The sequence below is a fragment of the Leucoraja erinacea genome, chromosome 5 (genome assembly GCF_028641065.1).
Source record: "Leucoraja erinacea ecotype New England chromosome 5, Leri_hhj_1, whole genome shotgun sequence".
NCBI classification, from domain to species: domain Eukaryota; kingdom Metazoa; phylum Chordata; class Chondrichthyes; order Rajiformes; family Rajidae; genus Leucoraja; species Leucoraja erinaceus.
Genome location: NC_073381.1, coordinates 82,922,778 through 82,937,915, shown reverse-complemented (window position 1 = coordinate 82,937,915; position 15,138 = coordinate 82,922,778). Strand labels below are relative to the sequence as shown.

At 43.5% G+C, this 15,138-nt stretch overlaps 1 protein-coding gene across 1 annotated transcript in view; it reads right to left on the bottom strand.

Moving 5' to 3' along the window:
• Nucleotides 1–955: 955 nt before the first annotated feature.
• Nucleotides 956–15,138, bottom strand: part of LOC129697483 (hormonally up-regulated neu tumor-associated kinase homolog A) — a 35,870-nt gene continuing 21,687 nt past the window's right edge. The window contains exons 5-10 of the mRNA XM_055636097.1: nt 13,455–13,582; nt 12,106–12,241; nt 7,348–7,525; nt 7,113–7,205; nt 5,007–5,241; nt 956–3,797 (exon numbers count right to left, since the gene is read on the bottom strand). Coding sequence (XP_055492072.1) covers nt 3,049–3,797; nt 5,007–5,241; nt 7,113–7,205; nt 7,348–7,525; nt 12,106–12,241; nt 13,455–13,582 — 1,519 coding nt within the window. The 3' untranslated portion in view covers nt 956–3,048. The remainder of the gene's footprint in view (nt 3,798–5,006; nt 5,242–7,112; nt 7,206–7,347; nt 7,526–12,105; nt 12,242–13,454; nt 13,583–15,138) is intronic.

Genomic DNA, 15,138 nt, shown 5'->3' with positions numbered 1-15,138 from the left:
CCATATCTCACTGACCTCCTCTCCCCCTACCAACCCTCACGGTCCCTCAGATCCATATCAGCCGGTCTCCTCTCCATCCACAAGTCCAACCTCCGCAGTTTTGGGGACAGAGCTTTCTCCAGGGCAGTTCCCAGGCTCTGGAACTCCCTCCCCCAACTGATCCGCAATTCCATGTCCCTCACCATCTTCCAGTCCCGCATCAAGACCCATCTCTTCACCTCTGCCTATCCTTAGCCCCACGTCCCCCTCCCTTTTCATCTGTGCTTGAATTGCCTCATATTGTGTTTTGAATTGAATTCTGTCATTAATTTGTGTACTAGTCATGTCTCTACTATTTATTTCATTCCGCATACATGTTTTCCCTCTACCTGCTAAATTTTTGTAAAGTGTCCTTGAGACTCTTGAAAGGCGCCCATAAATAAAATTTATTATTATTATTATTATTATTATTGAGTATTAGAATCGGGATGTCGTATTGCAGCTTTATAGGATTTTGGTTGTTTTGAGCACTGCGTTCAGGTCTGGTCACTCCGTTACAGGAAGGGTGTGGAGGAGATTTACCGGAATGCTGCCTGGATGCTGGGGTATTAACTATAGGAAGAGGTTGGACAGACTTGGATTGTTTTCTCTGGAATGCTGGAGGTTGCGGGGAGACTTGATGTAGTAATGAGTGCCTGGAACTCACACTGGGTGGTGTTTGGCACAACAGTGGCATTTAAGAGACTTTTGGATATGTACAGGCAGATAAGAGTTGATCTTGGCATCATGTTTGGCACAGACATTGTTGGCTAAAGAGCCTGTTCCTGTGCTGTACTGTTCTATGTTCAATGCTCTATATTCTATTTCTTTAAGCTTTATATTAAAAAAACCTTCATGATTAGAAATGTAATTTAACTTAGGACAAGAATACACAGCATTTTCTTATCATTTTTATTACAAAATTAATAAACAGTGAAAATAGGAGCAATTTATAATATCTTACATGTTTAGGAGTACAAAGTATACTCTGCACATTTTTACCTGAGATAAACACTGCAATAGATCAAAACATTTAATACATATATCTGAACCATGTTGGAGGAATAGAAAAATGTTTCACCAAATACTGAGCAAACAGGAAAGGAATTATATTAAGTACATAAAGGCTCTACTCAGTATTGCAAAATACATTTAACACTGTTTATAGATTGCAGAACAAATAATTCATTTAGCTAAAATATACACCGATTGATTTATTAAAAAAGCTATATTTATTATACTTGTAAAAGGCCAAAAATAGGTATGTTTATTTGGCACCCTGTTGAGTGATTAAATCATAGCAGAATATAGACGATAGTAAATATTCATGACTACAAAAAGTTCTTAAGTATAATAATAGTCATGTCACAGTTGAGCAGTAATCTAATAGTCCAATCGAATGACCCTGACATAAAAATATTTCTCTGTATGGTTAGCCTTTCTTGCACAATTATTTTTCTAATCTCTATCAGTCTCTCAACTAATGCAAGATCATGTTCTTTTAATGGTACCTCTGCCATTTGTGAGTTTATATCGTATATCATCTTGAGACTTTAAAGATACAGGACAGAAACAGGCCCTTCGGCCCAGTGTGTCTCCGCCATTCGACCAGTGATCACCCCATACACTAACAATATCATAGAGTCATAGAGAGAGTCATAGTGATACAGTGTGGAAACAGGCCCTTCGGCCCAACTTGCCCACACTGGCCAACAATGTCCCAACTCACCAGTCCCACTTGCCTGCGCTTGGCCCATATCCCCCCACACCTGTCCTATCCATGTAACTGTTTCTTTAAATGATGGGATAGTCCCAGCTTCATCTACCTCCTCTGGCAGCTTGTTCCATACACCCATCACCCTTTGTGTGAAAATGTTACCCCTCAAATTCCAAATAAATCCTACACACTAAGGACAATTTACAATTTTACCAAAGCCAATTAGCCTGTAAACCTGTACGTCTTTGGAGTGTGGGGGGAAACCTTGTGAGAAAACCCACGCGGTCACAAGGAATACGTATAAACTCCGTACAGACAAGCACCTGTAGCCAGGTTCGAACCCAGGTCTCTGGCGCTGTGAGGCAGCAGGTTAATCGTTGCACCACTGTTCCGACTGCATAGTTGACATTTAAAATGCAAACTAGCAATGTATTGGTCTGATATCTATTGCACTTTACATCATGACTTAGTGGGGAAAATATATCAGTACCAAAAATATTTCATGGGTGATATTGGGCTGTAAAGTCCAAGGATACGGGCTTTTACTGAGATTAATTGGAATAGGTCCCATGAGTAAATGGTTTTTGGTTACTCAACAAGAAGGCTTGCAATTAGACACTGCCCAGGTTGAGGTTATGCAGTGAAGATTCACTTGGTTCCAGGAATGGCACATTTCCTGGTTTGAGTAGGCTGGGATTAAACAGAAGGCTGTGGAGGCCAAGTCAATGAATATTTTTAAGGCAGAGATAGACACATTGATTAGTTGATACATTGATAGAGATTGATTAGTACAGGTGTCAGAGGTTATGAGGAGGAGAATGGGGATAAGATGGAAAGATAGATCAGGTGGAGTAGACTTGATGGGCCGAATGGCCTAATTCTACTCCTATCACATGAATTTATGAACATAGTCTCTAGAGTTTTAAAGAGTGAAAGGATATTTTATCAACACTTACAACATTCTTAAAGGCTTCTCAGGCTAAATGCTGGGAAGGGTAGTTCCCCAAACTGAGGAGTCTCATGCCAAGGGGCACTGTTTGAGGATAAATAATAGTCAGCGTGTTCTGCCATCGCCTGGTGGAATACTTGACATCTTGTCTCTGTCTACAAGGCTGTTTGGGACCTAGATAAGAAAAATGTTGCGCAAGGAACTGCAGATGCAGGTTTACTAAGGAAAGGCTGGAATGTTACCTATCCATGTTCTCCATTGTGGTACTGATTGTGGATGATCAGCCATGATTACATTGAATGGCGGTGCTGGCTCGAAGGGCCGAATGGCCTACTCCTGCACCTATTGTCTATTGTCTATTGTATCACACAAAGTCCAGCTTTATAATTTCACCTTTTTTGTCTGACTTTGACTGAAACGCTGATGGCAGAACAAGTAGATTTAAGTCTGTGCGTTTGCGTGCCGCTTTCAGCTGAATGCAGTTCCTTCTGAACAGGTTGTTGGAAAGAGAGGTTTTTGTTTTCTCCTTTGACTGACGCAAGCTCTTGGCCACCAAGGCCTGCTGGCGCGAAGGTGTGAATAGTGGCTGCCTGGCGCCATTGACCAAGAAAGGCGAGGATCTATTTGTCCTGTGGCAAGGTGACGGGACCCAGCTGGTTTTGTTGCCAAAGGGATCTTTGAAAATGCCATGATTGAGTTTTGGCAATTGGGAAGGCTGAGGAGTTTTAATCACCGCAAAATTGTTCTCATCTTTCTCGTGACACCTCCAATGTGCTGGTGCTGATTGGTCTTCCATAGCTTGAAGAAGGTCTTTAAACTTGGTTTCATGATGGGCTGGTGGACTTTTGAAATATCCTTTGGTATCCAACAAAAGTCTGGGTGTAGCTTTATCAGGGCTGCCTATTGGTGATTTGTGATTCCTTTCAACCTCCTGTGGACCTATTGGTTGCAAACGAGTCTCTTGTATATGTTCCTTCTGGTCTTGCCTCTTTGCAGCAACTGTCCATTGGGTGGCCTCTGGTTTATGCTGACAATCTGAGCCCTCCAGGTCGGATGCATGTCTAGACGAAGGAAGTCCCAAGTGCACGAGTTCCCTGTTTGCAAATTTAGAAACTGCAAATGACACAACATAATTTTTGTACTTAGATAGTAGTCAACCGAATCAATGTAGAGAGGTTAATCAGCAGCTGAGCAACACACATCCCGATGAGCAGCGCGCAAGGTGGGAGTATCCCAGGGAGACGTAGAACGAGGATCTGCCCGGAAGGTCCAGCTCGCCCACCGGAGACCAGAGACTTGGCCGGTAGGCCCGACATGCCCGCCGCGGCAGTGGACCCCCGTTGCAGATTGGAAACTGCCCGGAATGTCCAGCTCACTCGCCGCGGACTCGCCCGCCATGGATGGAAGACCCACCCCGTGGACAGGAACCCGCCTGGAAGGCCCAGCTCACCCGCTGCGGGTCAAGGATCCATGGGAACCTGCCCCCCGAGGGCCGGGAAGCAGATCGGCTGCGTGAGGGAGTGCACGCCCTCGACTGGGAGTGGGCCGCTAGAGGCCCCAGAGCAGCCTGGGGCTCGGCTGGGACCAGGAGCTGCTCCAAGAGACCGAACACGTGGATCGCACGCAGCCTACAGCGCTGGAGCAGTGGGCATCTTATCACAATTCGAGTCAGAGAGTCACACAGCACAGCATCAAGCCTTTCAGCTCACTTAGTCCACTCAAGCATCCATTTACACTACATCTACACTAATCCCATGTTGGTAGGATGGTTCAGTTGCCTGTTAACAATTGGGAAGAACCTATCCTTGAATTTGGAGGTGTGCGTTTTCACACTTCAATTCCTTTTGCCCGATCAGAGAGTGGAGAAGAGGGAGTGAGAGAGGTGAGACTCCTGTCATTCCTACCAGGGGATAATATTTAGCTGCATTCCGCCTGCCTTCAATTTTCAACATCTTTGGATTGTTCGTACATCTCTAACTCAAATGTTATTAAAAATGTTGATGAGAAACAAAATACGCATTCAAATAAGAATACTGAATTATCTGAAGATAGACACAAAATGTTGGAGTAACTCAGCGGGACAGGCAGCATCTCTGGATTGAAGGAGTGGGTGAGGTTTCGGGTCGAGTTCCTTCTTCAGACTGAGAGTCAGGGGAGATGGAGGCAGAGAGACTCTCAGTCTGAAGAAGGGTCTCAATTCAAAATGTCACCCAATCCTGCTCTCCAGAGATGCTGCCTGTCCCGCTGAGTTACTCCAGCACTTTGTGTCTATCTTCAGTGTAAACCAGCATCTGCAGTTCCTTCCTACACATACTGAGTTACCTTCTGGGAAACAGTTGACAGGTTTTTCTAAAGAAATTGCAATCTCCTCTTCTTTAATACTGTCTTTTGGCGTGGGGCTGTGCATCCACTGCCTCTTGCTTGTCTCCATGGTCCTCTGATCCTCCTGAAAAAATTGTTCTGTCGTTTTCCTACTTTTCTGCGATTCAGACGGTAGGTTTTCATCTGGAATTCTTCCCTCCATCTCTTTGCTTTGTTTTGCTGCTTCATTTTCTCTCTATGAATTACCAAAGAGACATTTTTGTCAGGCAATAATCTAAATATTCTAGTGTAGGAAGGAACTGCATATGTTGGTTTGAACCAGATAGACACAAAAAGCAGGAGTAACTCAGCGGGTCAGGCAGCATCTCTGGAGAAAAGGGATAGGTGACGCTTCGGGTCGAGACCCTTCCTCAGACTGAGAGTCAGGGAAGGGGAAACGAGAGATATAGACAATGATATTGAGAGATATAGAACAAATGAATGAAAGATAAGCAAAAAAGTAACGATGATAAAGGAAACAGGCCTTTGTTAGCTGTGAGCTTGGTGAAAAGGAGTTACAGACAATGAGACTCAACGAGACGCCTTTGGAACTGGTACAATGACGAGTGGGGGAGGAACGGAGCAAGAGGGGGTGGAAGGGTTACTTGAGGTTAGAGAAATCAATATTGATACACTGGGTTGCTTACTTATGTTCTTATACTAAATGTTCTTATTGGAAATAACAAACTTCTACAGATGCACCATAGAAAGCATACTGTCGGGTGGCATCGCAGCTTGGTTTGGGAACAGCTCTGCCCAAAACCGCAATAAATTGCAAAGTTGTAGATCTAGCCCAGAATTCCCACCATTGACTCCATCTGCACTTCACACTATGAAAGACATCCTAAACAAACTCTTCTTGCACTCTGGTCATTCCTTCTTCTCCCTGCTCCCATCCAGCAGAAGGGTCAGAAGATTGAAAAGCGCACCACCAGTCTCAGGAAAAGCTTTCTCCCCTCTGTTATCAGGCTTCTGAATGGTCCTCCTGAACAATATTATCCAATTCATCTCTACTCCATTGCGGATATTGGACTTTGTCCATGGAACTGATGCACCACAATGCTGAGAATGATATTCTGCACTCTATATATCTTCCCCTTTCACTCTATTGTACTTGAGTTTGACGATTGTTTTTACGTCTGGTATTATCTGATCTGAATGGGTCTGAAGAAGGGTCCTGACCCCGAGTTGTCACATTTCCATTTTCTCCAGAGATGCTGCCTGACCCGCTGAGTTACTCCAGCACTTTGTGTCTATCTTTGATCGACTATGGACTTTGATTTGCTTACACAACATACTTTGATTTTATATTATTATGGTCTGGTTACCAAATGTTCCTGGTTATTAATTTGTTTTTGTATTGTTTATTGTATATTTATGCGTTGAGTTATTCCATTAATGAGCCTGTAAATCTGCAGCAAGTAAAATGGTCATTGTTCTGTTCCTGCTACATAGGCCAATTAAACATTCCTGACTTTATTCTTACCTGATGGGTCAGATGAAGAGATTTAAAAAACCTTGAGTCAATATATCACTCACTTTTGGAATAATGTTCAGAAGCGATAGGAGCAGAATTAGGCCATTCGGCCCATCAGATCCACTCCACCATTCAATTATGGCAGATCTATCTTTCCCTCTCAACCCCATTCTCCTGCCTTATCCTCATAACCCCTGACACCCATACTAATCAAGAATCAGTCAATTTCCACCTGAAAAACATCCCATTGACTTGGCCTCCACAGTTGACTGTGACAATGAATTCCACAGTTCCACCACCCTCTGACTAAAGAAATTCCTCCTCATCTTTCTAAAGGTATGTCCTTTTATTCTGAGGCTATGACCTCTAGTCCTAGACTCAGCCACTAGTGGAAACATCCTCTCCACATGCACTCCATCCAGGCCTTTCACTATTTGGTATTCAGTGTAGTCGATGAAGTTCTACCTCACACCTGCTGTCCGAAACAAGCCCAGGAATTAAAATTGATCAATAGAAAAGTCATAATGACACTGCATAGATCAGGACACCGAACCTCCTATCGATTTAGAAGGTAGTCAATGTTGAAGTACCTGCTGTATTGGTCTTTTATTAAGGGAGTTGTTTTCTACTTGGTGAATTTGCAGACCCTCAGATGATAAGTTCCATTCACTTGGCTCAATTTTCTGGGTAATAAACCAAACAACATGGTTAAAAAAAATTATAACCAGATTGGGGCGGAAAAAATAATCAAATACTGTCTTTTAATAATATATAATTAAAATTTTTGAAAGAGCCATAAAATATCGAAGAACTAATATGAAGTACCTTCTTGTTTTTTATTTCTTTTTGGTTCCGTGCCAATTTCTGCACTAATAAATAGTACGTTGCCATGCTTGGAGATGGCCTGTTGTTGATTAATGTGTTAACAATCTCCGTCAACCCGAAACCTTTCTTCTCTGTCATAAAGTTCAAAACCACCGAGTTCAGTTCATCAGAACGAAGTCTACAAAATAAAGAAGTTATTATACGCGTTATTCCCACCATATCATTAGATGCAGTTCCTGTGTATCAAAGGCAAGTATTATCAGAAACAGGAAACCGTGTGCATGCCTGCACTGTTGCCGGGTAAAGAAAATTAAACATTGTAACCATTGAAACATTGAAAAAAGAAAATCTGACCAATTTGTCTGTCATTAAAATGCCGTATTTATAATGCGGAAATAACACTCATAACCGTATTCCTCTGGGAAAATGGAATATAGAAATTGGATACATATAAAATACTGTATATTCTGCTGGGACAAAGTAAGTCCAAAGGTTAAAAAAAAAACATCAAGTAAGAAAAGACCTATACACATAATGACTTTCATAAACTTTCATAAAAGCTAAGGGATAAATATTGACTAGAAAATTGGGGATAACTCTCCAGACCCCTATTTGGAATAACCCTTTAGAATATTTCACATATCCCCCCCCCTCCCCCAAGGATGGAAAAGGCATAGTTTAGTTTAATATAGAGATACAGCATGGAAACAAGCACTTCGGCCCACCGAGTCCACACTGACCAGAATTAACACTACATTACCACACTGACCAGCATTAGCCCCGTACATTAACACTATCCTACACACGAAGAAACAATTTACAATCTTGACTGAAGCCAATTAACCTACAAACCTGTACATCTTTGGATTGTAGGAGGAAACCGGTGCACCGGAAGAAAACCCACGTGGTCACTGGGAGAACATAAAACTTCATACAAACAGCACCCTTTTGAAGCCGAATATCTATCGCTGTAAGGTGGCAACTCTACTGCTGCGCCACTGTGCCACCCTTTTCAGATGAGAGCACCTTTTTCACCATTAAACATTTCAACATATAAAATTCTTAAAAGATTGGACAGGCTATATACAGGAAAAATGTTCCCAATGTTGGGGGAGCCCAGAACCAGGGGTCACAGTTTAAGAAAAAGGGGTAGGCCATTTAGGATTGAGATGAGGAAAAACTTCTTCACCCAGAGAGTTGCGAATCTGTGGCATTCTCTGCCACAGAAGGCAGTGGAGGCCAATTCACAATGTTTTCAAGCGAGTTAGATTTAGCTCTTAGGGCTAATTGAATCAAGGGATATGGGGAAAAGGCTACTGATTTTAGATGATCAGCCATGATCATATTGAATGGCGGTGCTGGCTCGAAGGGCCGACTGGCCTACTCTTGCACCTATTTTTCTATGTTTTTTTATGTTTCTATGTTAAGATGAAACCTTAGCTTTGACGTAACTTGTACCTTGTACCTTCCGAAGAGTCCACCAGGAACTATGCTGGAAGTTGGACAATTTGTACATTTATCAAGCCAATTAACCTACAAACCTGTACGTCTTTGGAATGTGGGGGGAAACCGAAGATCTCTGAGAAAACCCATGCAGGTTACGTGGAGAACGTACAAACTCCGTACAGACAGCGCCTGTAGTCGGGTTCGAACCCGGCTCTCCGGCGCTGCATTTTGCTGTAAGGCAGCAACTCTATGTGGGGCGAGTGTTTTTTACAAAGAGTCTGGTGAGTGCCTGGAACACGCTGCCAGGGGTGGTTGTGGAGGCAGATACAATATTAGCATTCATTTAGATGGGCACAGGGACATGCAGGGAATCAAAGGAGGTGGATATAATGCAGGCAAGAGGGGATTAGTTTAACTTGCCATTATGCATTGTAGGACAGAGGGCCTGTTTCTGTAGTGTACATTTCTATATATTATGTTATGCAGTATAATCATTTCTGAATTATATGCAGGTGGCATTGGGGATTGGGAGATGGAGAATGTAGAGAGGCTGCAAGAAGATCAAAAACAGGCTAAGTGGATGGGCAAGGGCATGATCGATGGGATATGTGGCCAAGAATATGGGAGAATCTACTTTGGTCAGAAAAAATAGAAAGAGGGAGTATTTGTTAAATTGATAAAATGGTGTTTCGAGGATCTGTACACAAATCACTGAAAGTTAATATTCACATTCAGCAGCCACTTGCTTTTGGCAGAATGAATCGGAATAATTAGCTGCCATTTTGCCTGCAAACATGGAGTGATTGCCTCACCAAAGTCCTACACAATTATTTGAGAGTACCTGTACTAAACTTCCTTGACAGAGCAATAATTGAATTGTCCCTCCCTGATGCTTGTAGACACAAATCGAAATGAAATCTTCAACTGAATAAGAAAATGATAAAGAGAAGCAGCAGTTTCCAAATGACTCCTTGAAGATACTCAATGAGATCTTGACTCAATGAGGTCTGAAGAAGAAGGACCTCGACCCAAAAAGGTCACCTGTTCCTTTTCTCCAGAGATGCTGCCTGAACTGCTGAGTTACTCCAGCATTTTATGTCTATCTTTGATGTAAACTGGCACCTGCAGTTCCTTTCGACATTCCATGAGAGCTTGGTTGACTTTTGACCTCATCCACTTATCTATCCACTTCCTTCATCTGTTGAGATCGGGACCACTTTGAAAATTATCCAGCCATCGCCCTACATAAAGTTTACTTCTAACACATTCTGAAACATTCCTTTCACAACATTTTAAAATTGATACCTATTTGATAATGTTAAATGTGCAATGTATGTGGCACACTGCCTCTGAAATGTATCTCACTGGACAGTGAACTTCCACAAAGCACCAAGAATTGCCCTTCAATGGCTTGTTTTATGCTGCGGGTACCACTTAATCCCGTGCTACCTGCTCCATGATCGGATAGTCGGCGACTAAACCGTCTCCCCCACCTGGTTTGCCAGGTGAGGAGGGGGCTGTGGACCCCCAGCAGGACCAAAAACAAGACCTGTTAAAGGGCGGATGAGCTTCTAGCAAACCAACGGCCATTCACACTTCAGTTGAAGTTGCGATCACTGTCGTACATAGCATTGTTGTAAATGATGATAAAGCACACCCAACAAAATTGAACGTGTTTTTAGCTTCAGGTTCCTGGGAGTCAACATCTCCGATGACCTCTCTTGGACCCACAATACCTCTACTCTGATCAAGAAGGCTCACCAGCGTCACTTCTTCCTGAGGAGACTGAAGAAGGTCCATCTGTCTCCTCAGATGGCTGGTGAACTTCTACCGCTGCACCATCGAGAGCATCCTTACCAACTGCATCACAGTATGGTATGGCAACTGCTCTGTCTCCAACCGGAAGGCATTGCAGAGGGTGGTGAAAATTGCCCAACGCATCACCGGTTCCTCGCTCCCCTCCATTGAGTCTGTCCAAAGCAAGCGTTGTCTGCGGAGGGCGCTCAGCATTGCCAAGGACTGCTCTCACCCCAACCATGGACTGTTTACCCTCCTACCATCCGGGAGGCGCTACAGGTCTCTCCGTTGCCGAACCAGCAGGTCGAGGAACAGCTTCTTCCCGGCGGCTGTCACTCTACTCAACAACGTACCTCGGTGACTGCCAATCACCACCCCCCCCCGGACACTTATTATTATTTATTCAAATCATTTGCTATATCGCTCTTCCAGGGAGATGCTAAATGCATTTCGTTGTCTCTGTACTGTACACTGACAATGACAATTAAAATTGAATCTGAATCTGAATCTGAAAATCCTATACTTCCAACGGTGGAAGCCCGCAGGAACTGGAGGACAGAGATGTGTGGTGCGTCCGTCACCGTTCCCGTTGGAGCCAACACCACTGCGTCGCTAATGTTTTCAACAATGATGATGCATTTATGCTACTGACTAGGGCGAAGTTTTATGCAAGTAGGTTTACCTGACAGTCTGAAAAGATGTCCACAGTACACTAAAGTCCACAGTCTGAGGAAGGGTCCCGACCCGAAACATCGCCTATCCTTATTCTCCAGAGAGGCAAGAGTTAAGAGTGTTTTATTGAGTGTCTCTCCTTCCTAACCCCATTCTCCTGCCTTCTCCCCATAACCTCTGACACCTGTACTAATCACGAATCTATCTATCGCTGCCTTAAAAATATCAATTGACTTGACCTCCACAGTGAATGAATTGCACAGATTTACCATCCTCTCACTAAAGAAATTCCTCCTCCTTCCAAAATAAAGGTCCTATTATTCTGAGGCTATCACCTCTGGTCCTAGATTCTGCCACTGGTGGAAATATCCTCTCTACATCCACTCTATCCAAGCCTTCCACTATTCAGTAAGTTTTAATGAGGTACCCGCTCATCCTTCTAAACTCTTATGGGTCTGTACCACTTACGTGACTTTTTCGGCGACTGCTGGCACACGTCATAGGTCGTTATATGTCGCCGAAAATTTTCAACGTTGAAAATCAAGCAGCGACCATAACAAGGTACGACTCTTTGGGCGACTTCTCACGACCATACAGGCTTCACCCCGCGACATGTCGCCAGAGTGTCGCCTGCATGGGCGTGAGTAGTCTCCTCAGTCGCCCAAAGAGTCATAGCGTCTTTCTGGTCGGCGCTGAATTTTCAACGTTGAAAATTTTCACCGACCTACAACGACCCGTGGCGGATGCCGGCAGTCGCCGAAAAAGTTGCGTAAGTGGGACAGGCCCATTACTGTGTCTATCCACAGTTTTGTATCTGTCCACAGTTCACTATTGGTTAGGTACCTATTCTTGTAGATAACTGAGTGCAGTGGTCTTCGAACAAACCCTTCATTTATCCATTTCTCCTCCATTGCTTCTCTGACGGAGGGCCGCTTGGCTGGGTCGGGTTCGAGTAAAGAAAGCATGAAGTGCGCAGCCCCTGAGGAATAAACATATTGTTATCAGCATGGCTTTAGTTTAAGGGTCTCGACGCGAAACGTCACCTCTTTCTTTTTTCCAGAGATGCTTTCTGACCCGCTGCGTTACTCCAGCACTTTATGTCTATGTTCGGTTTATTTGATCGGGGACAGTCAGACTGGTTAGACAGCTAGGGAGGAGGAGGGATGGAAAGAGAGGGAAAGCAAAGGTTACTTGAAGTAAGAAAAGTCAATGTTCATACCGCTGTGGTGTAAGCTGCCCAAGTGAAATTTGCGCTGGGCCTCACTCTGACAGTGGAGGAGGCCCAGGACAGAAAGGCCAGTGTGGGAATGGGAGGGGGAGTTAATGTATTTAGCAACCGGGAGATCAGGTTGGTTTAGGCGGACTGAGCAGAGGTGTTCATAGCTCATTAGAGGTGAAAGCACAAGTAGATAGGCAGGTAAAGAAGACATATTGCATGTTAGCCTTCATAGCTTGGTGCATGGAGTACGTCAGAAATTCATGATGCAGGACTTTGGTTAGGCCACATTTGGAATATTGCAAGCAGTTCTGGTCACCCCATTAAATAGGAGAGATGTTGAAGCTTTGGAGAGGGTGCAGAGGAGGTTTACCAGAAAGCTGCCTAGATTTGAGGGTTTCAGCTACGGGGAGTGGTTGGATAGTCTTGGATGGTTTTCTCTGGAACATCGGAGGTTAACGGGAGACTTAATGGAAGTATATAGAATTATGTGAGACATAGGGAAGGTAGACAGTCAGAACCTTTTTCCCAGGGTGGAAATGTCCAACACTAGAGGGCACAGCTATAAGGTGATCGGGGGAAATTTAATGGAGATGTGCAGGGCAAGATTTTTTATACAGAGTGGTGTGGGGGTCAGGAACACATTGCCACGGTACGGTGGAGAGAGATACGATTGTGGTGTTTAAGAAGACTTTTGGACAGGCACATGGAAAGTCCTAGCCTGACCAACCTCTCGCTATAGCTCAAGGCCTCGTCACGGCAACATCCCTCGTAAATTCTCCCTGCCCTCTTTCCAGCTTAACAACATCTCTCCTATACTAGTGTGACCAAACACTACTCCGAAGGACACAAAGTGCTGTAGTAACTCAGCAGGTCTGGCAGAAACTCTGGAGAACAAGGATGGGTGACGTTCTGGGTGGAGACTTTCTTGCTGTATGTTCCAAACAATCAATTCAATTCAATAAATATCTGGTACCTGAGGAAATTTCTGATGGGATGGAACTCATGTCCCCATTTACCATCTTCTGATGCAGTTGTTTGATGTTGAAGGGCTCGACGGTGAATGGTAATGTGCCAGTGAACATTGCAAACATACTGACCCCGCTGTGAATACAAGACCATGGGGACTGTGAGAAACATTGAATTCAGAAACACTGGATCCAGCTCTGCTTGACAATAAAATATCAGCAAAAGAAACATGATCTAAACTGCCTCAGAGTTAGAAAATATCAATGGCAACATTTAGACTTCAGATGGAACTGCTCAATATCAGAGAGAATTCCACAAACTGCTTCATCAGAAATATCAAACAAAAACGTACACTGCTTTGGTAACACTTTAGATTTAGGTTTATAAGAGTAGAATAGTTAATGTGTAAGCTTTTTTTGAGGTGAAAATGTTCACAGCAGAACAATATTTATAAAGGAAAAAAGACAGACTAAAAGACACAAACGCACACATGCATGCATGCTCGTGCACACATACAATGCATGCAATCACGCCCACATACACATGCATGCACACACGCATGCACGCACACACACGTATTCACAAACACACACATACACATGCATGCACATACGCACACAGACACACAGACACACACACGTACATACACATGCATGCACGCACACATATTCACAAACAGACATAAATGCAGACAGACATACACACAGACACATATACACACATGCATGCACCACACACACACATATGCACACGCACACATGCATGCACGCACACACAAATATGCAGAGACATACAAATAGACACAGGCACACACACACACACACACACACACACACACACACACACACACACACACACACACACACACACACACACACACACACACACACACACACACACACACACACACACACACACACACACACACACACACACACACACACACACACACACACAAAAGAATGACTTGTTAAGGTGGTGATGTCAAAATAGATAGATGAGTGTAAAAAGTGATGTGGGCAGAAGATGTATAGTTGGAAGTATAGAAAATAAAATAGTGTGCGAATGGACTGAACACTGAATAAATAGAAAGGGAAGATTAAAGCAAACTCATAAACAAGCAGGGTCCCGGAAGCTGAGGTAAGAACAAGTGCCGGTTGACATAACGGATACGTACAGCTGGTTCTCTGATGTTCCTATCCCAACCAACAACCCATTCCTCCCTCACTGCTCATCAACTTTGATGACCACCATCACTTTGATGCTTTATTTAAATTGGATCTTCTGGTGAGTGTTGTTTTCACATCGTCACGGTCTTTCCTGGGAGAATACTGTGTAGCAGTAAATAGTTTTTTGACAGGGGGGGGCAATAGAAAAAAACCCTTGTATGTCATTGACCCTTTCAAAAACATGATTTCCCCAATACATACAGAGAATTGTCCTTCATAGCAGAAGTATATTGTCGACTCCCACACTCACATGAAGTTAGTGAGATATAGTGTTTGTGACGATTAGTCGAATAAGGAGGGAATTTGAATACTAATTTGGGTTTGACCACCTGCATTTCACTCATATCAAGGTAATCACAAAGCAGATATTACTTAAGCAGTTTATATTTCTTTAAACTATTTCACAAAAAAATCTATTTAGGGAAGGTTAAAAAGAAAGTAATCAATATTTCTCACTATCCC